At 39.1% G+C, this 25,860-nt stretch overlaps 1 protein-coding gene across 2 annotated transcripts in view; it reads right to left on the minus strand.

Moving 5' to 3' along the window:
* Tekt1 (tektin 1) overlaps window positions 1-19,355 on the minus strand; it is a 40,205-nt gene extending 20,850 nt beyond the window's left edge. Inside the window, exons 1-4 of one of the 2 annotated variants that reach the window (XM_047547615.1) lie at window positions 19,260-19,355; window positions 16,458-16,563; window positions 12,631-12,837; window positions 2,111-2,276 (exon numbers count right to left, since the gene is read on the minus strand). In XM_047547615.1, coding sequence (XP_047403571.1) covers window positions 2,111-2,276; window positions 12,631-12,820 — 356 coding nt within the window. In that variant the 5' untranslated portion in view covers window positions 12,821-12,837; window positions 16,458-16,563; window positions 19,260-19,355. Of the gene's footprint in view, window positions 1-2,110; window positions 2,277-12,630; window positions 12,838-14,634; window positions 14,731-16,457; window positions 16,564-19,259 lie in introns of those variants that run through there. The other variant, XM_047547614.1, reaches the window with a different exon arrangement.
* Between the last annotated feature and the right edge of the window lie 6,505 nt (window positions 19,356-25,860).

Raw genomic sequence — 25,860 nt, forward strand, 5'->3', positions numbered from 1 at the left:
GACACTAGTTGGTATCTGTGCCACTTCAAAATACCCAAAACCCAAGGAAGAACAATCGACTGGGGAATGGTCACTGGGTCTGAAAAATGTCAAGTGGACTTTTTCCATCTTAATTTGGCTCTTGGTCCTGAAGCCTGTTCCTTTTACCTATTATCACTGAATTATATCCTCGGCCTTTTATTTTTTATTTTGAGGCATGATCTCATTAAGTTGCTGAGGGTCTCACTAAGTTGCTGAGGCTGGCCTCAAACATGTGATCCTCCTGCCTCAGCCTCTTAAGTCACTGTGATTACAGGCATGCAACACTGCATACGTGGAAACATGGTCTTGTTGATTTAGAATTTCTGACGTGTTTCCTTCCTTGATCCTAGCCTTTGTTTTTTGACAAGGAATTGAATCTAGGAAGATGTTTTATTATAACAAACATTTTAATAAATATTGTTATGATATTGAGTTAATATTACTTCAGTGAGCACTGAGTACAGTGACAGGCACTGGGTTTTTATATAAATATTCCTGCTTAACCTTATCAAGTACAGATCAGGAAAATGAGTCTCAGACAGGTTAAGCAACTTGCCCAATGTCACAAACTGGGATTATATATGATTTTAATCACTATGCTTCTCCATTCCCAAAAACCTATTCCACTGCCTCAAGCTTTATTCTTTTCTATCCTGCATGATAGTGGTTGTGAGGAAAGCTCTCCTAACCACTTGCATAAATCATCTGTGCCTTAGTTTCCTGTTTTGTAAAATGGGGATAACTATTAGTACTTCAGAGGGTTAAATCAAGCAGCAAATGAGATAAAAAAGGATAGAGTACAGTACCTGGCACATAGTAAGTACATCCTAAATACATTTAACAGCCTCTACATTATAATCAGGATTAGACATGAGCAAATTGGTGGTGGACTTGGGCAAACCTGTCAGCTGCCATTCACCTTTGCTTCACACACCTCTAAATCTGGCTGGGAGGTTGCTGCCTGGTCGCTGCACAGGCCTGGATGGTGGAGGGAATAGGGAAGGGTGCATCTGGGAAACTGCAAGCAACTCCGAACTCCTAAGCCCTTCCCCACACTGGGGATGCGATATGGGCCTGGAGAGGTCACTGGGGAACTTGGCAAGATGAACTTTGTTTGCTAAGGCAAGAAGCTTGAACTTTATCTTGAAGCTATCGGGGCATGGGAATCCAGTTAAAAGATTTTAAGCATGGGGGTGACTTATACAAACCTGCATTTGGAAAAATTTACTCCATAGCCAATGTGGAGAATAGGCTAGATTAACAGGGTCTATACTTGCAGCAAGAAGGCCTGGTGGGGTGCTCCAGCTAGGACTGCAACAGGGATCAGGTCTAGAAATTGGCATCACCCAGAGTAGAGGGGATCATCTGACTCAGATTTACAGAAGGAAAATAGTAATAAAAAGGTATGTATGTATAGTGATCTATGGATTACAAAGTGCCTCTGTGGCTCCATGTCTCACAGCAGACTTACTGTTTCCCAGGAGGTATAGTATCTATGCTCACCTTCTTCTTTGGCAATAGAAACCCTAATTTTTTTTTTTTTGACCAAGCTTCTAATTGTCTGAAATAAACACAACCATTTCTTAGCTTCTACCTATGTGCCCACGTGATTAAGTTCTGGTCAGTGGCATGCAAGGAGAAATGGTGAATGCCAAATCCTACTTATTCTTACCTGCTAGGGAGTGTAGATATAATGGCTGGATCTCCAGCTGCCATCTTAAATCATGAGGTAACCTGGGGAGCTAAAACCATGGGCAGAAGAGCAACAAAATAGAAAAAAGCCTGGAACCTTCAAACTGTGGCACATCATGCCAACCTGAACTGACCACCTCTACCTTCCTTAAATGTAAGACAGAAACTATTTTGAGTTTAATGTTATTTTGCAGTTTTCTGATATTCACAGACAAATTTAGTCCTAACTTATAATAAGTTAGTTAAGAGCAGAGTTTAGACAGGAACCAAACCCAGTGCTTCTCCCACATGCCCATGGGCATACTGGGGCATTTCAGGTACTAAAGGAACACCTGCTCATCTGCATCACTCCAACCCACCATCTCAGAGCAGAAGGTTGAGGAACCTCCCCTCCTACCTGTAAGCCAGGCACCTCTCGGTGATGAATAAGGGCTCCTTAAAGCTCTCCAGAGCTTTTTCCACTCGTGTCTTATAATTGAGTAGATCCTCAGTTTCATTCACAAGCTGCTCAAGTTTGTCATCTAATTCCTTCTTCCAGAACCTGACTTCCTCAAGTCTCTGTTCTGAAGCACACAGAGAAGTCACGCCAGAGTTAATGGACTTTCAAGAAGGTCACCATTTTTCCTTCCTACAGAGGGTGGTATTTTTCTTGCATATTACTCTCTGTTGTTAGCTTTTTTCTTTGTTTTTGCAGTGTTGGGGATGGAACCCAGGGCCAGCCACATGTTAGGCAATAGGCAAGAGCTCTTCCACAGAACCACAACTCCAGCCCTGTCCTGGAGCATCTTTTTATCCTTACAAATATTCATTAACAGAAAGGAAGATAGATCTTCTCACATTAAACATCAGATTTATCATTCTACACTCACTAATTCTTCAATGCCCACTCTTTGGAATAACTTTTCATTTTATCAAGGATATAAATGTATATTGCCTGAAAAGTCAAATAGTATTACAAAGTATAATTCTCTAACCCATTCCCACTCTCAGGGAACCACTATTTTAAACACTTTTATTATTTCTTCTAGTATTTGCTTACACTGATATTTATTCATTATTAGTTTAATATTTAATCTATTGATTTCCTATGATGAAAGATAATGATTTTCTTTACTTTTTCCTTTGCTTTGGGTTTTTTTTTTTTTTTTTTTTTTTTTTTTTTTTTTGAGGGGGGGGAGATTTTTTGTTTGTTTGCTTTTTTTTTTTTTTTTTTTTAAGTATCCTGGATATTGAACCCAGGATACTTTACCACTGAGGTGCATCTTCAGTTCTTTTAATTTCTTATTTTGAGACATGTTCTTAGTAAGTTGCCCAGGCTGGCCTCAAATTGGTGTAGCTATTGGAGTAGCTGGGATTATAGGTGTGTGCACCACATCTGACATGGTTTGCTTTTAACCAACTCAAACAACATGGTCCTTTCCTCTCGCAATGTATTTGTATCACCATTTCATTAAATAATAACTTATTGTTTAGTCATATTTCTGTAAATATGTAAATGTCATTTGTACCTGAATCATATATATATTATGCTATGATATATTTTTTACAATTAGAATTGCATTTTTGCTTCACTTTCCTTTTCATGATAATTAAAGGCAAATTTACTAAGCATTTTAAGTAAAAGATAACTGATTATAGTAGGAAAACTATAAAATATATAATGAATTCAGAACAGTTTGACATTTGAATTATAAATTCATAGTGTATTCATCATATAACTGTTGGTTTCCCCTTCTGTAAAATGACTCTTTTTTTTTAGATACATTTTATTGTGCACTTTTGAAGTTTACAATGCATTATGGGATACACAGAAACAGTAAAATGATTACTATTGTCATTGCCTCACTTTCTATTTATTTATTATTAACTTCTCAAACTTTCTGACAGGACTATAAGTATCCTCTGAATATATTCCAATCCATCAAGTAATCTGCTAATTTTGTTTCTTCCTTGGAGACATCTCTCCCAGAACCCTTTCTCCTCCTGGTCCTACCCAGATGGCTGACTCTATTTTCTGGATAGTTCTCATCCTATGACTTTGCTTTGAGGAATCCCCTTCACCCTTCTCATGAGCTGGACTCCCATTTCCTAGATTGCACTTCTTCCTCCTCCTTGGATTACCCTTTCAACTTGCAGAAGCACATCCTTTAACAACTTCCTAAGAAATGGATATCTATAAGGTAAAATCTTTAAGAACTTGCAAGTCTTAACCTACGTGTATTCGGCTCTCACCATTTGATGGTATTTGTGCATTAATTTATAGGTTGTGAATTCTTTCCATTTATAATCCCAATGGCATCACTCCATTTTCTTCTATTTCCTAGGGTTTCTGGGGAGAAGTCTGAATCCCTTCTGACTCCTGATATTTTTTATGTGATCTATTTTTTCCACTCTGAAAACTTTTAGAAATTTCTCTGTATTCTTGGTGTTGAAAAATTTCACACTAGTGCCAACTTTATTTGTAGTACCAGACACCAGGCATGACCTTTTAATCTGAAAACTTAGGTCGTGTAGTTCTAGGAAATTTTCTTGAATTCTGTCACAGATGATTTCTTCCCCTCCATTTTCTCTATGCGCTTTCTGGAATTTCTATTAACTATTAAGCCTCCCAAAGGATTTCTCTAATTCCTTTATGTTTCCTCTCCTGTTATTTGTTTTCTTTCTTTTTTCCTCTACTTTCTCAAATTTTTTTGGTTTTGTTTTTGTTTTATTTTTTTATTTGTAGATGAACAAAATCCTTTTATTTATTTTTATGTGGTGCTGAGGATCAAACCCAGTGCCTCACAAGTGCTAGGCAAGTGCTCTACCACAGAGCCACAACCCCAGCCCCGTTTTCTGTTTCTGAGATGGGATTTCACTCAGCTTATCACCCAGTCTCATCTTGAACTCCTAAGTTCAAAGGATCTTCCTACCTCAGTCTCCCAACTAGTTAGGACTATAGACATGCACCACACCTGGCCTTTTCCCACCCCTACTTTCTGAAGATTCTTCAACTTTATCTTTCAACACTTAATTGGATGTTTAAGATATTCTTCTTCTCTCGTGCTTTTAGTTTCCAAGAACTTTTCACTGAATGTTCTTTTTTTCAAGATTCCTCTTCTTTTTCCATGGATACAATATCTTTTCTTGATTCTCGAGGAACTGAGTCAATTCCCAAGTTTACCAATTTCCCAAGTTTCCATATTTCCCAAGTTTCCATGTGCTTGTTTGTTTGTTTGTTTTGGCGTCTACTCTGTTAGAGGTTTTCTTTAAGTGTTTGGTGATTGTTATGGTTTGGATTTGGAAATTGTCCCCTTGAAAAGCTCATGCTTTGGATACATGGTTCTCAGTACAGCAAGGTGCAGAAGTGAGACTTTTAGGCAATGATAAGAATTGTAAATTCATCAATGGATTAATCAACTTGATGGACTAATAATTTGAATGGCTTATTGGGTGGTAACTATAAATAGGTGGGGCGTGGCTACAGGAAGGTCAATGGGGGTATGTGTCCTGGGAATTATATCTTGTCCCTGGTTCCATGATCTCTCTCTCTTTCTCTCTCTCTCTCTTTCTCTCTCTCTCTCTCTCTCTCTCTCTCTCTCTCTCTGACTCTGTCCCTCCCCCACCCCCACCTTCTAGGCTGCCATGAACTGAAAGTTTTCCTCCACCAAGCCCTTCTGCCATTATGTTCTGCCTGACCTCAGACCTAGAGCAATGGAATCAGCTCAGCATGGATTGGGACCTCTGAAATAGTTAGCCCAAAATAAACTTTTTCTCCCCTAAGTTGTACTTGACAGGTATTTTTATCACAGTGACAAAGAGCTGACACAGTGATCCTCATCTGATTTAAGAATGGTGTGCTAAAATGCTAACCAGTGGTTCCATCCATGGAGGACAGTTCTTGTCAACCAGAATGCTTTATTGGACAAAGTGATCAGAGTCCAGTAACCTCACTGGAGAACCCCCAAATGTTAGCATTGGTAGATCTTTTGTTTTGGATCAGTTTATTTTCTCCATAGAAAAATCTTCCTGTCTCCTGTCTCAGGGTAGAAGTTTCACTACCATTGTCCTGGGAACCAGCAGGAAGAATCACCATTCAGCAGTAGATTCTCAATGAGTCCTTTGGCTTTGAGCTTTCTACTGGAGTACAGAAGGGGCTTTATATAAAGACTTTCAACCCATCTTGTTTCCGGTTCTATCTTGAAGCTCCATCATTGGAAGTAAATGGATCCAACTGTGAACATTTCATGGAAACTTGGGAACAGCTTTGAATGAGCTTCTGCAGCATCAGTCTGCAGCACCAATCAGCTCCCTGCTCACAGTCCTCTACCCATCCTGACCTTCTGCAGTTCCTGAGTGTGTCTCCACTTGACTTATTGCTTTCTAGCTCCCAGATTCCTCTTTTCATCACTAGGCTGCTGTTGTTCCCTTCCACCTCTCTCCTTGTCCTGGAGACACAGCTTGCATGAATCCTTTACTGCTATTTGCAGGAAGTTTAGAAGGGAGAGGAGACCATCGCATGAGGAAACCACGTAAAGAGTAAAGAGGAACCCCTTACTTTGTAGCTTTCTTCCACCCCCACCTTGCATTCTTCACTGCTCTTCACTACTGGACCTGTTAGTTCAAATGTCCCAAAAATCGTCAAGTCACCGGTTCAGATTCCTTTATGTTCAACTAACAGCCTCCTTAACATTTAGATAAACTTGGTTACAACAGAGGACTTTCTCGCCCACACAGCCCTCATCTTTTGTACTTCCTAACCTTGATCTTTTTGTTCTTCTACCTGAGCTCTTGTTTCCCAACCCTCCCCTTGATCCTTTTCATTCTCTGCCCTCTTCTCTTCTCTTTCAACACCTTCCTTGAGTCTTACTGTGATGTCTCTCAGATTTCTAACTCTGCCTCCTAAATTCTGAATAGCTACTTACGGAACCTTTCAAATTCAAGGTCTCCCTCAGCCCTGGTCCAGCCTCCACCCCACTCAGTTCCACTCATCTCCATGCTGCTCCCCTTTCCTTCAACTGGGACCTCTTCTCATTCCCCACAAATGCCACATGCATCCTACCTTTATTATTTTGTCCCTGTTTTCCTTTGTTAAAATTAATTCATAGATCCAGCATGCTAATTTTTTTGCATTTTTTTTTATTGTAAACAAATGGGATACAAGTTGTTTCTCTGTTTGTACTTGGAGTAAAGGCATACCATTTGTATAATCATAAATTTACATAGGGTAATGTTGTTCAATTCATTCTGTTATTTTTTCCCTTCCCCCCACCCCTCCCACCCCTCTTTTCCCTCTATACAGTCCTTCCTTCCTCCATTCTTGCCACCCTCCCTAGCCCTAACCCTAACACTAACCCCTCCCACCCCCCATTATGTATCATCATCCACTTATCAGCAAGATCATTCGTCTTTTGGATTTTTGAGATTGGCTTATCTCACTTAGCATGATATTCTCCAATTTCATCCATTTGCCTGCAAAAGCCATAATTTTATCATTCTTTATAGCAGAATAATATTCCATTGTATATATATACCACATTTTCTTTATCTATTCATCAATTGAAGGACATCTAGGTTGGTTCCACAATCTGGTTATTGTGAATTGAGCAGTTATGAACATTGATGTGGCTGTATCACTGCAGTATGCCGATTTTAAGTCCTTTGGGTATAGGCTGAGGAGTGGGATAGCTAGGTCAAATGGTGGTTCCATTCCAAGCTTTCTGAGGAATCTCCATACTGCTTTCCAGAGTGGCTGCACTAATTTGAAACCCCACCAGCAATGTATGAGTGTACCTCTTTCCCCACATTCTCGCCAACACCTATTGTTGCTTGTGTTCTTGATAATTGCCATTCTAATTGGGGTGAGATGGAATCTTATGGTAGTTTTGATTTGCATTTCTCTTATTACTAGAGATGTTGAACATTTTTTCATATATCTGTTGATTGCTTGTAGATCTTCTTCTGTAAAGTGTCTGTTCATTTCCTTAGCCCATTTGTTGATTGGATGATTTGTATTCTTGGTATAGAGTTTTTTGAGTTCTTTATAGATTCTGGAAATTAGTGCTCTATCTGAAGTATGAGTGGCAAAGATATTCTCCCACTCTGTAGACTCTCTCTTCACATTGCTGATAGTTTCCTTTGCTGAGAGAAAGCTTTTTAGTTTGAATCTATCCCAGTTATTGATTCTTACTTTTATTTCTTGTGCTATGGGAGTCCTGTTACGGAAGTCTGATCCTAAGCCGACATGTTGAAGATTTGGACCTACATTTTCTTCTATAAGATGCAGGGTCTCTGGTCTGATTCCAAGGTCCTTGATCCATTTTGAGTTGAGTTTTGTGCAGGTTGAGAAATAGGGGTTTAGTTTCATTCTGTTGCATATGGATTTCCAATTCTCCCAGCACCATTTGTTGAAGAGGCTATCTTTTCTCCATTGTATATTTTTGGCCCTTTGTCTAATGTGAGAAAATTGTATTTATTTGGGTTTGTGTCCATGTCCTCTATTCTGTACCATTGATCTACCTGTCTGTTTTGGTACCAATACCATGCCGTTTTTGTTACTATTGCTTTGTAGTAGAGTTGAAGATCTGGTATTGCCATACCCCCTGCTTCGCTCTTTCTGCTAAGGATTGCTTTAGCTATTCTGGGTTTCTTATTCTTCCAGATGAATTTCATAATTGCTTGCTCTATTTCTGTAAGGTACGTCATTGGGATTTTAATTGGAATTGCTTTGAATCTGTATAGCACTTTTGATAGTATGGCCATTTTGACAGTATTAATTCTGCCTATCCAAGAACATGGGAGATCTTTCCATCTTCTAAGGTTTTCTTTAATTTCTTTCTTTAGTGTTCTGTAGTTCTCATTGTAGAGGTCTTTCACCTCTTTTGTGAGATTGATTCCCAAGTATTTTATTTTTTTCAATGCTATTGTGAATGAGGTAGTTTTCCTAACTTCTCTTTCTGAAGATTCATCACTTATGTATAAAAATGCATTGGATTTATGAGCATTGATCTTGTAACCTGCTACTTTACTGAATTCACTTATGAGTTCTAAAAGTTTTCTGGTGGAATTTCCGGGTTCCTCTAAATATATAATCATGTCATCAGAGAACAGGGATAGTTTGAGTTCTTCTTTTCCTGTTCGTATCCCTTTGATTTCTTTGGTTTGTCTAATTGCTCTGGCTAGAGTTTCAAGGACGATGTTGAATAGAAATGGTGAAAGAGGGCATCCCTGCCTTGTTCCAGTTTTTAGAGGGAATGCTTTCAGTTTTTCACCATTTAGAATGATATTGGCCATGGGCTTAGCGTAGATGGCCTTTACAATGTTAAGGAATGTTCCCACTATCCCTATTTTTTCTAGTGTTTTGAACATGAAGAGATGCTGTATTTTATCAAATGCTTTTTCTGCATCTATCAAAATAATCATGTGATTCTTAACTTTAAGTCTGTTGATATGGTGAATGACATTTATTGATTTCTGGATGTTGAACCACCTTGTATCCCTGGGATAAAACCCACTTGATTGTAGTGCACTATCTTTTTAATATATTTTTGTATGCGATTTGCTAAAATTTTGTTGAGAATTTTTGCATCAATGTTCATTAAGGATATTGGTCTGAAATTTTCTTTCCTCGATGTGTCTCTGTCTGGTTTAGGTATCAGGGTGATATTGGCTTCATAGAATGAGTTTGGGAGGGTTCCCTCCTCTTCTATATCATGGAATACTTTGAGGAGTATTGGAATGAGCTCTTCTTTAAAGGTTTTATAAAACTCGGCTGAGAACCCACCTGGTCCCAGACTTTTCTTTGTTGGTAGGCTTTTGATGACCTCTTCTATTTCATTGCTTGAAATTGATTTATTTAACTTGTGTATGTCCTCCTGGTTCAGTTTTAGAGATATATGAATTACCTAAACTGAACCAGCATGCTAATTATTGACCACCTCTGCTCCTCATCTTTCCAACTATCACTTTAGTCCAGGCTAACATGGAATAATTTTATTAACTTGTCTTTTGTGTTTTATTTATTTTGATTACTAAAATGCATTTATTATCTTCAACTTTATATTCTGGTAAATCTAGCATGTGATGGACCTACTTAATGAATGATGAAATAAAGGAATGGATGGATGGATGGATTCTGGTACCTCAAAATGGAATAGCAAGGTGAAAGGTTGTACATGTCCAACTTTAGTTGATGCTGCCAAAGCTTTCTAAAGTGGTTGTAACAATTTATAGTTCCACCAGAAGAGAGTTCTAGTAACTCCACATCCTTTCTAGTGCTTAGGTTTTTCTTTTTCCTTTCTTTTGAATCACCTCTTCTTTTTTCACTTCAGTCATTATGGGTGTGTAATGGCATTCAAACTGTTTTTAATTTGCAAGTCCTTAATTACTAATGAAGTTCAACCAGCTCTTCCTATGTCCACTGTCTGTCTTTCCTCTCTTGTAAGAAGTCAAGTTCTTAACCATTTTTTGTTGCACTATCTGCCTTTCTGTTTTCAATTTTTAAAAGTTCTTTTTTTTTTCCCCCTGTATCAGGGATTGAACCCAGAGGTGCTTAACCACTGAGTCACTTTTCCAGTCCTTTTTTAATATATTTTTTATTTAGAGACTGGGCCTCACTAAGTTGCTGAGGCTGGCTTTGAACTCAAGATCCTTCTGCCTCAGTCTCCTGAGCTGATGGGATTATAGGAATGTGCCACTGTGCCCAGCTCCATTTTTAAAAGTTCTTCACATACTCTGCAAATAAATCCTGTCAGACATGTATGTTGTAAATATCTTCTTGCACTCTGTGGATTGTTTTCTTAGTCTTTTAATGGAGACTCTTTGATAAACAAATGTTCCCTTTATTTAGGCTCATTTATTATTTTTGTTTTTATGTTTTTGTGTGTGTGTTCCATTTGAGGGTAAGACATCTTTTCCTTTTCCAAGTCATTAAGATTTTGTCTAAAAGTTTTATTAATTTACATTTCCCATTTAGATGTGCACTCACCTCAATTTGATTTTTTAATACATGATATGATGTAAGGCTTGAGATGTAATTTTTCCATATGAATGTCCAACTGGTCAATTTATGATCCCTTTCCCATTACACTGCAGTGTTGTTCACCATAAATCAGATGAACATAAATGTATAGGTTTATTTCTCAATTCTCCACTATGTCTTATTAACTATCCTTGTCAATTTGTCCTATGTCCATTTATCTGTCCTTGCCTATACTTCCTTGCCTTAATTTCCATTTTTTTGTAAGAACAGGTCTTATAATCTATAGTAAAAGTCTTCCGGCTGTATTCTTCTGGGAGTTAGCAACATCTATGTTTGATCCTTTGTATTTCCACATGAATTTAGAAGAAATTTGCTAATTTCTCCAGAAATTTTGCTGAGTTTTTTTATTGGTATTGCACTGAATCTATATATTAGCCTAGGGAGAATTGGCATCTTTAAAATACCAACTCTTCTAATCCATTAACTTATATATCCCTGCATTTATTTATAACCTCTTCAATGTCTTACAACAATGAGTTGTAGTTTTCAGTGTAGAACTCTTGCACATCTTTTGTTAGATTTATTCTTAAGCACATAATTTTTGTTATTGTTGTTGTCATTGTTTTGTTGTTTTTTATTATTTTTTTCAATGCTGGAAATCAAACCCAGGGCATTGTACATGCAAAGCACATGCTCTACCACTAAGCTACACTCCTGGCCCCTAGATGTTCTGTTGTTGTTCTAATTAGTTATACATGACAGCAGAATGCTTTTTAATTCATTGTACATGTATGGAGCATGACTTTTCATTTCTCTGGTTATACACAATGCAGTCACACCATTTGTGTAATCTTACACATATATTTCACCATCTTTTCCCATCCCCACACTGCCTACCCCCCTCACTCCCCTCTGCCCAATCTAAAGTTCCTCCATTCTTCCCTTGTCTCCCACAAACCCCATTATGAATAAGCATCCACAAATAAGAGAAAACATTTGGACTTTGGTTTTTTGGGATTGGCTTATTTCACTTAGCATGATATTATGCAACTCTGTCCATTTACCTGCAAATGTCATAATTTTATTCTCCTTTAAGACTGAGTAATATTCCATTGTGTATATATACCAGTTTCTTTATCCGTTCATCTATTAAAGGGCATCTAGGTTGGTTCCACAGTTTAGCTATTGTGAATTGAGCTGCTATAAACATTGATGTGGCTGTACCCTTGATGTTTTTTAATGCCACTATAAATGGCTAAGCTTTTAAATTATTCAGTATCAATGACATTAAAATTTAGAGCTTGAAAACCAGTTGCCACCACTCTCTGTGGTCTTACATTCAACCCCTTTGTTACCTACCTGGCCACTATACATGTTTGAGTTGTAGCCTCTGGTCTATCATCTCTTGGTGTTTAGGAGATGTCATTTGTTTTACTTTATTTATTTTTGGTTTTACTTATTTGGGGCACCATCCTTTAAATACTGTTTTTAAGTATGGAATTGTTAAGAGAAAATTATTCTTCCTTTAAGTCCCTGCTCAAATGTTTCTCTCTAGGAAAACTTTCCCAATTCTCCAGTTCCTACCCCATGCCTACCTTAATTTCCCTACTCCATCACCTATCTGGTTATAATCTGATCACTAATTTTTTACAGCATTCTCCTCTTCAACCAGGAGCCCCTAAAAAGTGGAGATTCTGATCATTCTCAGGGCACAAATCCACAGATCCTCAATAAATCTGTATCAAATCAATGATGACTGATGGATGACTGAAAATCAGACTGAGTTACTGTGTGACTGTCTTAGGGCAGTGAGCTTAAACTCAAAACCAGGAGAATATACATGGTGTCCCATAATACTTCAAGAGTGATACATTGCCACACTTGAATATGATAGTATAGCCAAAATTCAGTAGTTTCATCTGAATGTGCACACGAAGATACCAAACACGAGGTCTTACCAATTTTCTTGTTCACATCACTTTGAGATTTCCTTGTGGTCTTATCGATTTCATCCACAAGTCTCTGGCTTTCTGCCACTAGGCGTTCTGATTGGGACCTTTGGGCCTCTGCCCTGTGGTACTGGTTCTTGTTAGCAATGTGCCACTCTGAGGGCAGGAACTTGGGCGGAGATTGTAGTAGCTTGGCCATTTGAGATTTCCAAAGTCCTGATCAAAGGCAGACTCTTTTTAGATTAAATAAAATAATTTTTTTCCTTTTAAAATTATTATTTAGGTGTGACATTCATATCAAAAAGTACATACATCACAAACCATGCACACAAAATGCACACATTTCTGGGGCCAGGATCCAGATCAAGGAACATCTCAATCCTTTTTCCAGTCACTAGTCACTGCCTGGCCCCACAAGGTGACACTAACCTGAGCATTAACACTATAAATTAGTTCCTCTGGTTTCATACTTAATATAAATGGAATCATACACCATGCATTCTTCTGCAACTGGCTTCTTTCAATGTTCATAAGATTAATCTGTATATTGTTTGTACAGTTGAGATTGTTCTTTCCTCATTGCTGCATGATGTGCCATTGTATAAATACACTAAAACTTGTCTTTTTCTACTGCTTTTTCTTGGTTTGTTCCACTTTAGTATTGTAATGAGAATTATATGAATATTCTCATGTGCATCTTTTGGTAAACACACATGTACATGTTTATGACTCATTAGAATTGCTGGGTCCTGGAATTAAGTTCTGCCATACAGATGAACCCAGAAATGTTTTCTTAAATATGAATAAAGGTGGGGCTGAAGTTATGGCTCAGTGGTAAAATGCTTGCTTAGCACATGTGAGGCCCTGGGTTCGATTCTCAGCACCACACATAAATAAATAAATAAAGGTCCATCAACAACTAAAAATATATATATATATTTTATATATATTTATATTTATATATTTATTATATATTTATATTTATATATTTAATATATATAAAATATATATATTAAATATAATATATTTATATTATATATATTTATATATTAAATATATATTTTTATATATTATATATATCATATATGTTATATATATTTATATTATATATATTATATATATTATATATTATATATTATATATTATATATTATATATTATATATTATATTATAAATATTATATATTTATATTAAATATATATTTTTAAATATATATAATATATATTTAATATATATTTATATTTATATATTTATAATATATTTATATATATTTTTATATATTTATTATATATTTTACATATATATATGTAAAAAATGAATAAAGGTGACCACTGCAAACTGATAACTGAGTATTGAGCCATTTGGGCAGATAAAAGAATCGAAAAACTTCCCAAGACAAAGAAAAGGTAAGAACAAAAAGGGAAACACAAAGGAAAGCAGTTGGCAGAGGCCAGCAGCAACATCTCTCCAACATTTTTTTTCCCAGTGCTGGGGATTGAACCCAGGGCCTGGCACATGCTAAGCAAGCGCTCTACCACAGAGCTACACCCTCACCCGCTAGCTGGCTTCAGCAGCAACATCAAGACTAAAATGTACCAACCTCATCAGCACACAGCCCTGGGTGACTGAGAGCTGCCTTCTTCAAATAGGGCTGGATTCTGCCCCTCACACCAACCCCTACCTAAAATCTGCCTCCCGCCCTTAGAGACCTCTGGATATATGAAGCACTCACACATACAAAATTGGAAGCCAAGTCAGATCTTCACTAGGTTGAGCACCTCGGCTCACCAGTCACCTCAGACGTGTGGGATCGCCCCATTTCTTCCTAGTCCAGTCCCTCCTCTGGCCTCACCCAAGTTTGTCCGAGTGTGGGGCCCAAAATTTATCCCAAGTCTCCTGGCTCAGTCTGAGTAGCCCTCAGAGTGGTGGGAACCTAAATCAGGGCTGATCCCTACCGGCACAAGTCTACAGGTAGAAGAAGGGGTGGGGGTGGAACCGCCTGGTTCTACTTACCTCAGCGCCACAAAGAACTACTAAACAAGCTCCGGACTGGGGGCCTCCTAACCCCAACTGGAGCTTTCGGCTCTTGCAAAGCAGGGAAACAGGGCGGTCACCTTGGCAACCAGTGACGCGTCACCAGGGCAAAGGGGGCGGGGGCGAGTTCCCCCACAAAGTTGCATCGCTGGGAGACACTGCGCAAGCGCGAATTCTACCGCCCCAGGGCAGGAGACTTAGGGATGCAGCGGACCTCCGGATGCGGCTAGAGAGCTGAGAGGGGCAGACACTAGGCCCTCACAGTCTACCACTCAGAGTGATCAGCATCGAGCCCTGGGTCGCCTCGGGCCGCTCTGTCCCTGCGGGATCTCGGATTCCCCCATGTACAGTGGAGTTGGGCTGGGTGATACCTCCAGGCCCCTGAAAGCGCAGGCACAGGTGGGTCTGGGACCACCAAGCCACACACTCAGTACTGCAGGTGGAGGAGGCGCGAGAGAGATTCCTGGAGTTGTCAGGGCCTGGGATAGAAAGAAGAAGCTTCAGACATTGAACTTCCTAAGCTTCTGGACCCGGGGGGATCCTGGCACAGCGCAGCTGCAGGCGAGGTATTATACCCAGTGCATACCTAGCACCAGTATGTGGATAGAAAATAATGGATTCCAAGCAGATATGCAGCACCAAGCTTAGAATTTACTACATGAATGAGCATACAGCTAAAGCTGCTCCTCAAAGCATAAAATGCAAGGTGTATTTCAATTTTATGTGATCTGGAGATTTTTATGGATTGAAATAAAGTTATGCTTCCAGACTCCACCATTTTACACTGATTTTTTTCTCCCTTTAGGCAAGTGCTCTATCACACAGCTACACTCCCAGTCCTATACCAACTTCTTGATTTGTGTCATATCCATGCACTACCTTTAAAATTATTTTGACGTTATTCTTCAGTGTATTCATTTTATACATAGCATATTTATTTTAAAAGGAGAGTGCATTGCTACCAGAAATGAAAAATTAATATCACTTGTATGACAGAAAGTAACCAGAAATATAAATAAAATAAAACAAAGCAACATAAAATCTAATGTTTAAAAACGTGATGAAAGTAATGACAAATTTAACCTATTATTTAATTTTTTACATCTGAAACCAAGTTCCTCAATAAGAAGAATGAACCTGTTTATAATAAATAAAAATATCTAAGTAGTGGTGATTCACATTCTTACCCTTCTCTTATGACCAAGGGCATATGGGGGACACCTTTAGGATAAAACAAACTGCCTGTGCAAACTACACTGACCTTCAGAGGATTTCTTTAATAAACTGGACCAACCACATTTATTCTAAAGTTTAAAACAGCTAATTCTTTAAAAATAATTTTAAATCTAGGATGGTGGCATGCACCTGTAATCCCAGCAACTCAGAAGGCTGAGGCAGGAAGATCAAAAGTTTAAAGCCAGCCTCAAAACTTAGTGAGGCCCTAAGCAACTTAGCGAGGCCCTGTCTTTAAAAAAAAAAAAAAAAAAAAAAAACAACACACAAAAAAGGCTGGGGAGGGCTGGGGTTGTGGCTCAGTGGTAGACCACTTGCCTAGCATGTGTGAGGCACTGGGTTCAATTCTCAATACCACATACAAATAAATGAATAAAATAAAGGTTTATCAACATCTAAAAGAAATTAAAAAAAAAGGGGGGGGGATATGGCTCAGTGGTTAAGCCCCCCTGGTTCAATCCCTGGTACCAAAATAAAATAAATAAATAGATGTTTGGTTTGATGTCGGCAAAGACCACTTGATTTTTAGTTTTGCTGTTTTGTTTATCTTGACAGCTGTAGTCACTTACCCTTATCCCAAGGCCAGGATGTTCATGCAGGATGGGGCACCAATGGGGAGGAATGGAACAATTCCTGGGCTCCAAGCTGACTGCCCATTCCTGAAGTTTGGAATGTCTATAAATACAACATCACAGTGACCATGATGGACAAACCAAGAAAATACCTTTTGAAACCATGCCCCAAATCAATGCGGATTCCTAGACTCTAGCCCTTCCCTGCAGTTCCTCCACATGAATAAAAACTGGTCCTTTTCTTTGTTTGGGGAGTCCAGCCTGACATGTTTTTGGCTGGAGCTGCATCTCCTTCTTGCTTGAGCAGAAGCCCCAGTAGAACCTTGCCTGTGTTTGAGTTCCTCCAAGTCTAGTCTTATTTCTACGGTTTCTTGACTCAAGAACCCCACTCCAGTAAGGAGAGTACGATGGTTCCTAACCGGCAGTTCATATCAACAGCAACTGAAAACCTTTTTGGACAGTTCTCAGACTTACTCAGTAGGAACACTAAGGTTAAGGAGAAGGCATATGGATACGGTGTGTACTTATTTCTTAATTAAATAGTTTATATATGCTGATGATTAAAATTTCTGTTTTGTTTTCATTTTGCAGTGCTGAGGATTGAACCTAGGGCCTTGTACATGTTAGGCTTTCCCACTGAGCCACATTCCCAGTCCTTGAGTTTCAAATAACATACAATGAGAAGTAAAGTCCCTATTCCTTGTTCCCTGACTCCTTTTTCCCTGACGAGGGACTTTTTTTTTTTTTTTTCCAAAAATATGTCTCATTTTTTACAATTTTTTTTCTGTGGTTCTTCAAATTGGATGATTTCTATTGATCTGTCTTCAAGTTCACTGACTTTTTTGGGGGGAAAGGTCATTTTCATTGTGCTGTAAGTCCATCTGATAAATTTTATATTTCCGATATTATTCTTTAGTTCTAGAATTCAACCATTTAGTTTACTAGTAGTTTTTATTTTTCTCATGAAATTTCCTATTTGTTCATTCATTATGAACTTTTTTTTCTTTATGTCCAATTCTTATCACAGATATACTAACCCTTAATTAAAGCAAAAAAATATTTTCTGCTTTTATTTAATTTTCAAATGGAGTCAGTATGTGCAGAATATAGAATGAGACTCAATAATCTTTACAAAAATAAAATTATTTAAATCTTTAAAAATCTCCTTTTATTCATCCTGCAAGCAAAAAAAATTTTTTTCAGTGCTGGGGATGAAAACTAAAGCCTCATGCATGATAGGCAAGCACTCTATTACTGAGTCACATCCCCAGCCCCGTTCAAGTAATTTTGAATTTCAATCTTTATTAGGAAATTTTCATTTGAGAACTATCTCATACATACAATGTAAATGAGAACAGCATATATTCTGCTGATTTGAATAGGAAGACCTAAAATGCACTTTTGCATATTTTTTAATGGGAAATTTTTGGATCTCTCTGCTGTGCCTCATTCTGTAAGTATATAACTTACAGGAGATGATCTCAGTAAGGCTCCTGAACATTCGGTGGCAACAATTAGGATATGAGAACACTTTTCCCCCCTGTCCTTCAGGTGTTAGAATAGTATCAGATTTTGAATTCGTTACTGAAGAGGAAGAATTCTCTCCTGACCACTCATGTCTCTACCCTTCAGTATTAGCAGAAAATACATTTGCTCTGTGTGAGGAAAAAGGAAGTAGAACTTCTACTAAAATGATACCCAAGAAAATAATTTTTTTAATATTGTTTCTTTTTTTTGGAGGGGTACTGGGGACTGAACTCAGGGGCACTCAACCACTGAATCACATACCAACCCTATTTTGTATTTTATTTAGAGACAGGGTCTCACCGACGCTGGATTTGAACTAGCAATCCTCCTGCCTCAGCCTCCCAAGTCACTGGGATTACAGGCATGGCATGACCATGCCTAGCTAAATATTCTGTTTTCTATTAATCACAGGGAACTATATAATATGTAATCTGTATTTTATTATATTCACTGAAAATTGCTCTAAGGATACAATTAGGCCAATAGTGAGAAGAGGATCTGGCATAAAATGGGCACTTAGTAATTTTTTTAATTAATTTATTTTATATATATATATATATATATATATATAATTTTTTTTTTCAGTGCTGGGGATTGAACCCAGGGCCTTGTGCATGCAAGACAAGCACTCTACCAACTGAGCTATAGTCCCAGCCCTTATTATTATATTAATGTTAATATATTTTTATAAGTTAAAATTGTAAGGCTAAACTGGATTGCATTCCTAATACAAATATAGAATCTTCCAAGAAAAGTCAATTTTGAGGGCTTTCTTTTCTCTTGGAGAGCATCCTTTATTTTTTTTTTCATTAAAAATTGTATTTAAAAGATTTCACAAAGAATTCCACACTCTAGCAGACCACGTCTGGGTATAGAGTTGTCTTTGTTCTTTGTGATGGAATTATCAGACACATCAACAAATTCTGAAGGTCCAGTTTCCAGGAGTTGGAAATGGATACTGGTACAAGCCAGACCTTCTACAAAAGTTTGAACAAGGGCCTGATCCCCAGTGTTATGAGAGGCATTTTAAACTTAGAATTGCATAGTAAAATTATGTGTTAATTGTTAATTGTTAGTTTTCTTCAGTATTAATTACAGGTTGACTAACTGCACAAATCATGACAGTTTCTTAATGTTGTATTTAAAAGTACAGCTCAGGATGCTGAACATATGTTTATTGTTTGTAAATACCTATCTTCTGGCATTGATGTAAACCAAGCAAAGTCTGATTGGGCCAAACCCCAAGAAATGTAAATATATTTATTCTCTTACCCTTTGGCCTGGACTTGAGTCTCCTCATAGTTTTAATGGTGTCCGCTATTGAATTTTGGCAGTCAACACCCAAAGTCTCTAAGAATGCAGGCAGCCTTCCAGAACCCTGCATCAGAACCCCCCAGGGGGTACTTGTGAAAAGGATGAATTCCCAGGCTGCAATGCAGAGTTGCTGAATCAGAACTTGACTTTTAGAAATGCTTCACCTGCAGGGCTGTGTGCCCTCTCCTCCCAGTGTCCCTCCCTGGGGTTTCACTTTTCTACAGGAAACAGAACATAAATCTAAAATTGCCTTTGCACTTGGACCGGTTTCCTTGGCTGATCTGATTCAAGAATGGCTTTTTGTGCTGGGAGGGTGAGCTGGCTGAATAGATCCCTTGTATTTTAGAGGGGAGAAATGCTCACCATCATGGCTGGCCCTGGTGGCTCTGAGATTAAGCCAGCTTGATTTCACCCTTGAGGATTAACATTTCATAGGCACATAAAGCCACCTGAAAGTCAAGATGAGGCAGGGTAAATAAAGTGTGTACTGGATTCTTTTGTGTGGTTGGTTATCTTTTGCCATTCGTCAGGTAAATGCTGCTGAATCTGACAAAGTAGTAACAGTCAAGAGCAGAATCAACTCCAAGATGCCCTCCTGGAGAGTGGAGCAAAGGTTGCTAACCCACCACCTGTCCCTCTCATGACCAACTCCCCACCTGGAAAAATTATCCCCGATCCTCTTATGTAAAGTGTCTGGGGGCCTGCAAATTAAACTGACCAAAGACAACAGGAGAAAAGGCATATAATTTTTCTTCATCTTAATATATTTATCTGCATGGGAGCTTCAAAAAAAGAAGTCAAAGTTCAAAGACGTGATTAGCCTTAGGGACTTTTATACCATTTTAACAAAGAGTGACATATTATGGAGAAGTGACTAAACAAAGGAAAGGAGATTAGGGTTTCTAGGGGCAATAATGTAGAAAAGTGCCTAGAAAATATATAGGGGAAACTAGTGGAAGACAAGGATTCTTTTAGTAGAATCTGCTTTTGTAGACTCATCTCAATGTGATTCCCCATCACCAGAGATAAGTCAGTCTCCTCTTCTTAGTACAGAAGGGCATCTTCCTCAAAGGAGAATTTATACACTGCTATTATGCAGAGAAGGGAACAATAGGGAATTTTCCCTATTTCTGTTTCTTCATTGCCTACAGCTCAAAATAAGCCTTCTGCCAATGTGGCATATTCAGGATGGTGTATTCTGAGCCTCTTTGGTATCATTAGCACACCCAGCTGAGAAGTTGGACAGGGCTGGCATGAAAGGGTGGTTTCAGGCAGTTTCTGTGAGTGCTGACCACAACCCTTGGGCAGAAGGACTGGCCTGAGCCCTGGTGAGGCCTGGTCTCCCCACTATGCCTGACTGCTATGAACTACTTTATGAATTACCTTGTTCATCTGGAGGAAATTAGAGAAGCAGAATTGATATGTCCACCAGGTAGGACAACCCTGTAAGGGATGGTAAAAAATTGTCTCATAGTTCAAATGATTTAAAATTTATAATTTGTATTTTGTAACAGTCTTGTGATATGTTCAGATAAATCATATGTGTTAATCAGCTTTTTCTTGCTATGACAACACCTGAGAAGGTCAACTTGAAAGAAGAAAGATTTAGTTTGACTTGCAGTTTCCATTGCAGAAACTTCATGGTGGAGGGGCATGCGGGAGCAAAGCTATTCATCTCCTGGCAGTGGGGAAGCAGAGAGTGAGCAAGGAAGGGGCCAGGGACAAGAAGTGACATAACTACCCCACTGCAAACAGTTTCTACCACCTCCCAATAATGTCATCAAATGTGAATTCCTTGATGGATTAATCCACTGACGCGTAACACCCTCGTGATCCAATCACTCCCCCAGATCCCTACTCTGAACATTGCTGCCTTAGGAACCAAGCCTTCAACTTGAATCTTTGGGGAACATTCCAGATCCAAATCCTAATACTGTAGCTTCAAATAAGCCTAATAATCTGCATAATAAAGTATTAAAATCTAAGCCAGGACCTAACCTCAAAGAAAATCATTATGTTCCACTAGGGGGCAGTATAGTAACTAGTTTCTAAGACTGGGCTCAGAAGAGCAGAGGAAGGGAATTTTGATCAGCGTTTTTAAATTTGTGATGAGCACTTCTTGGAGCGCAAACAAACTCAAAATATCACCTTTATTTTAGAATTTTTTCCTTACGACACAAAAACTGCTCAATAAGTTTTTGGGTTTTTTTCTTTCTGTAAGTCCAAATGATTTTTTTTTTTTTTTAAAGGCAAGTAGGCAGACTTGGAACAAAATGGAATTGCTCTCATTTAGTTGCTATGTTGCCCTGTTGCTATGTGGTCTAGTAGAAGCTACAAACAAAATCAAGGAGATCACATTTCCTCTGCTTCAGCCGTTGGGAAAGCTTCCTACCAGTAAGAGTCTTCATCTGCAGTTGTGCCTGGAGCTACAAAGTTTGCAGGAGGGTTAAATTAGGAAAGATAATAACAGCCATCGCTAGCTTTTTTTGAACTCTGAGTACCAGGCTGGGTGCTTTACATGGATTAGCTCTTTAATCCCCATGGTTGCTCTGAGTTAGGCACTATTATTATCATCTTCATTTGACAGATGAGGAAACTAAGGCCCTACAGGATTGAACATTTGCTGATGGGACACAGCTCTTCAATGGCAGAGTTGGGATTCGAACCAGGCAAACAGAATCTAGATGTCAGGTTTGAGCTATTTCTAGACAATTAGTGGCAAAGACAGAACTAAAGTCCAGTTCTCTTTCCTACAAATTAGTGACTTTAAATGTTGCAAAATATACAGATAAGTAGGAATGGACAAAAGAAAACTTTAGAAGGTCTAAGGGGAAGGATACAATGTGACTGTAACTGCAGAGACAATTTTATGCCAAGAAACAAGAACATTCCAGGTGAGCTGGGATGTCCCATATATGCCAGAGCAGCCAGGACCCACTGCTGCTTCAAATCCAAAGACCTGGAGCTCCAAGGACTGGTGGTCTTCACAGAAGTCAGCAAAAGATGGCTTCCGGCCTCAGGGCACAGACTAGAATACATAGGAGTTCACCTACATCCATTGAGTCATTAATCAAATTCATTCCAAGATCATAAGAAAAATTATAATTGCTACCACTAGAGTGCTGAAATGCCAGGCTCTATGCTATGCCTTGGATTGTCGAATCTCATTCTCATAATAACTCCATCAGACGGGTACCATGTCCACCCTCTGGGTGTTCTGTGGGCTGGCTCCTCTTACAGGGACTTCCTCATGTAAAGCATGTGTAGATTCATGGGTGAGAATCTCACCCACAGGTTGGTTCTGCTAACCACTTCCTCTCATCTTTGAGCAAATAGCCAGTTCTGTTTTTAAAATGCAACCAAGTCTGAGCAAGCGTGGCAGACAACTCACTTCTCCCTTCCAAAACACCACTAACTGGCGATACAGGCACAGAGGATTTATGAATCCATTAGGGAATAAAATGAGAAAGAGACAAACATGGCGAGTTCCACACAAGCTTGGAAGGTGTAGGGGAGTGGGAACTGACTTGGCAGAGCTGGGAATTGCTGGCTACCTGGGTCCCTGCAAATGGGGACACCAACAAGCAGAGGGGACTGGACTTGCAGAGATTCAGGTCCTGAGGATTCTGAGAAAAATGAGGCATGGAACCAAAACCAGGGGACTAAGTGGCCTGTTGGGAGGTGATTCTAGCCCTTCCTCCTACTTTTGAAAGTGAGAAGCATCCCAGCCAGTGGGCTTACCCTGGTGGTCTCCCCCACCCATTGTGTTCCTCTCCACCCCTGTGGCCACAAGAGCCTTGAGACAGCCTCTAAGGATAACTAAATGGCTCAAAGACCGAACTTCCAAATTCTGCCCTTTTGAAGTCCAACTCCAGTTATAAAGCCAGTTTGCTACCTGGCATGTATGAGGCACTGGATTTGATTCTCAACACCATATCAAAATAAATAAATAAAATTAAAGGTATCGTGACCGTCTACAGCTAAAAATATATATTTAAAATTTTTTTCAGGTTTTAGAGTATTTCAGATTTCACATTTTCAGATTAGGAATGTTCAACATTTGTAATAATAATTGAGGATATCCAGGAAGTTCAATTTCCAACTAGTAAGAATTCTATAAGGAGAAAACAGGGGGAAAGAGAGGCAGAGGGAAGGAAATTATAATGAAAACAATACCATTTCCCAGAACTGAAGAATGTGTTTCTCCAGATTGAAAAACTCCACTAATTGCCAGACTCACTCCAAGACCCACACCAAGAGTCATCATCAAAAATTACAGAATAAAGATTTTCAAAGCTTCCAGAAGGGGAGAAAATACAACATACAAAATATCAGCTGTCAAATGGCACTGGACTTCTCCATAGTCAATCTGAAGTTAGAAAATTAAAAAAAAAATTGTGTGAAAATTATTTTTGGCTTAGAATAGTCATAAGTAGATGATCAATTTAATATGAAGGTGGAATAAAAGCATTTCGGATTTTCCTCATAGGTAAAATTAATCCTCTTAAATAGCTAATGCAGGATGTACACATCCTGCAAAATGAGAAATTAAACTAATAAAGATGATGTGGAACTAGGAATTATGGGATACAACACAGGACAGCAGCGAAGAGGGAACTTGGAGGAGAACAGCGGAGAGAAGACAACCAGTGTAGAGGGGAGAAAGGGGAGAGCAGGGCCAAAGAGGGAGGTGGCCAAGGAATCAAAGAAAATGACCTGTTTGAGGATACTGAAGTGTATCCAGATACACAGAAGCAGTCTGGAGGAAAATGAGCAATTGATAGTAGATGAATAGGCAAATAAAAAAAAAAACATAAATCAATGACTAATTACAGGAAAGAAATGGCAAGAATAACTCAAATGGCCTAAGGCAGAAGCAAGCATTGTTCATTCAAGGACTAGTGAGAAGAGGGGTTGCAACTGAACTGGGAAGGGGAGAAAATGAGGCAGTGAAGCCACAGAGATAAGAGAGGCCAAGACATGTAGGTCTTACAGACAATGGGGACAACTCGGGCATTTTCTCTGAGTGAGGCAGGAACTGCTGCAAGATTCTGTGCAAAGCAGTAGCATCATCTAACTTACATGTTAGCCTTTCCTGTGAGCATTACCTGTTAGCATTTCCTGATGTGTTGAGAATAAACTGCAGGAGGGACTAGATAGAAGGAGGACACTGTTGTAGTTAGAAGGTGGAAGACAATAATGATGTCCTGATTGGATGATGGTGGCTTGGACCAGGTGCTGGCACTGGGTATATTTCAAAGGCAGAGCCAAAACATTTCTTGACATATGGATGGGAGGTGTGGGGTGGGGGGGAAACCTAACAATAGTTTGAGCAACCAGAAGGATGAAGTTGCAGTCTGATGAAATGAGGAGACCGTGATTGAAATGATGTGTCCCCAATTTATTGCTGAATCTGTCTAAAATGAATGATGTAAACCAAGAATCATTTATTCACTGTCATGGTCCTGACAGTTGCCTGGGCTCAGCTGGGAAGTTATCATTTGGTGATGGGCCAGGGTCATCTCGAAATCTTCCTCCCTCATGTATCTGGTGATTCTACCAGAAGATTTAGAGGGTGGGCCAGTGGGAGCTCCTGGGGCATCCCTCTCTGTGTGATCTCCCCACATAAAGAGAGATGGTGGCTTGGGATTAGCCAGGCTTCAGTGATGGCTCAGGACTCCAAAGGGGCGGTTCCAATAAAGAGAGGAAAGCTGCAAAGCCCTTTGTGACCCAGCCCTGGAAACAACCCAGCTAGCTCCAGCGGCATTCCATTGCTCAGAATCCGGGCACCATGTTGAAGTGTGGAGGGGATCAGATTCCCCCACTCGATGGGAGGAGAGTCAAAGAATTTGTGGACGTGTTTTAAAGCCAAAAGCAGGTTTCGGGGAGAAGATCAGAGTTCAGTTGGGGGACATTTTGAGCTGAGCACTGTTTGCATAGTCATATACTAAAGTAAACACTGACTATCAACCAAGTTGTGATATGACCACATCGTGGGGGGATGGAGTGGAAGGAAGTGACGGGGTCACATTGTGGGACAGCCAAGTTCTCATCCCCTGTGGCAGGAAGCCAATGGGTGTATACAAAGGAAAAACTGAGCAAGAAAAATAAAGCAACGTCAATTAGAAATACAGGGATGAATACAAGGGGAAATGCATAGAAGAGTTAAGGATGATCCCTTCTAGGAGCAAGGCGGGGTGAGAATTGGGGAAGGGAAGAGACCTAGTTTTTTAAATATATTTTTAGCACTATTTGACTTGTTAGTCTATGTACATGTACATTTTGATAAAATAACTTTTAAAAGATGCAAACTTTGTTTTAATCAAATAGGTGTTAAAAAGGGTCTGGAGAAAAGATGCCCCATCTATGTGGCAAGTGTGATCTTAAAAAATATGCAGCCCAGGCCCCTTTCCATTCTGCACCTTGTCCTTTGTGTCCCTGGGCTGAAAGAGCGCTCAGACAGCAGGGGGGCGCCTTACACAATCCAGGGGCACCGCCCACCTTGTGATCTCAGAGCCAGGACCACTGCAGCTTTCCAAGTCACAGCTGCATCTCACTA

Source organism: Sciurus carolinensis, chromosome 3 (genome assembly GCF_902686445.1).
Source record: "Sciurus carolinensis chromosome 3, mSciCar1.2, whole genome shotgun sequence".
Taxonomy (NCBI): domain Eukaryota; kingdom Metazoa; phylum Chordata; class Mammalia; order Rodentia; family Sciuridae; genus Sciurus; species Sciurus carolinensis.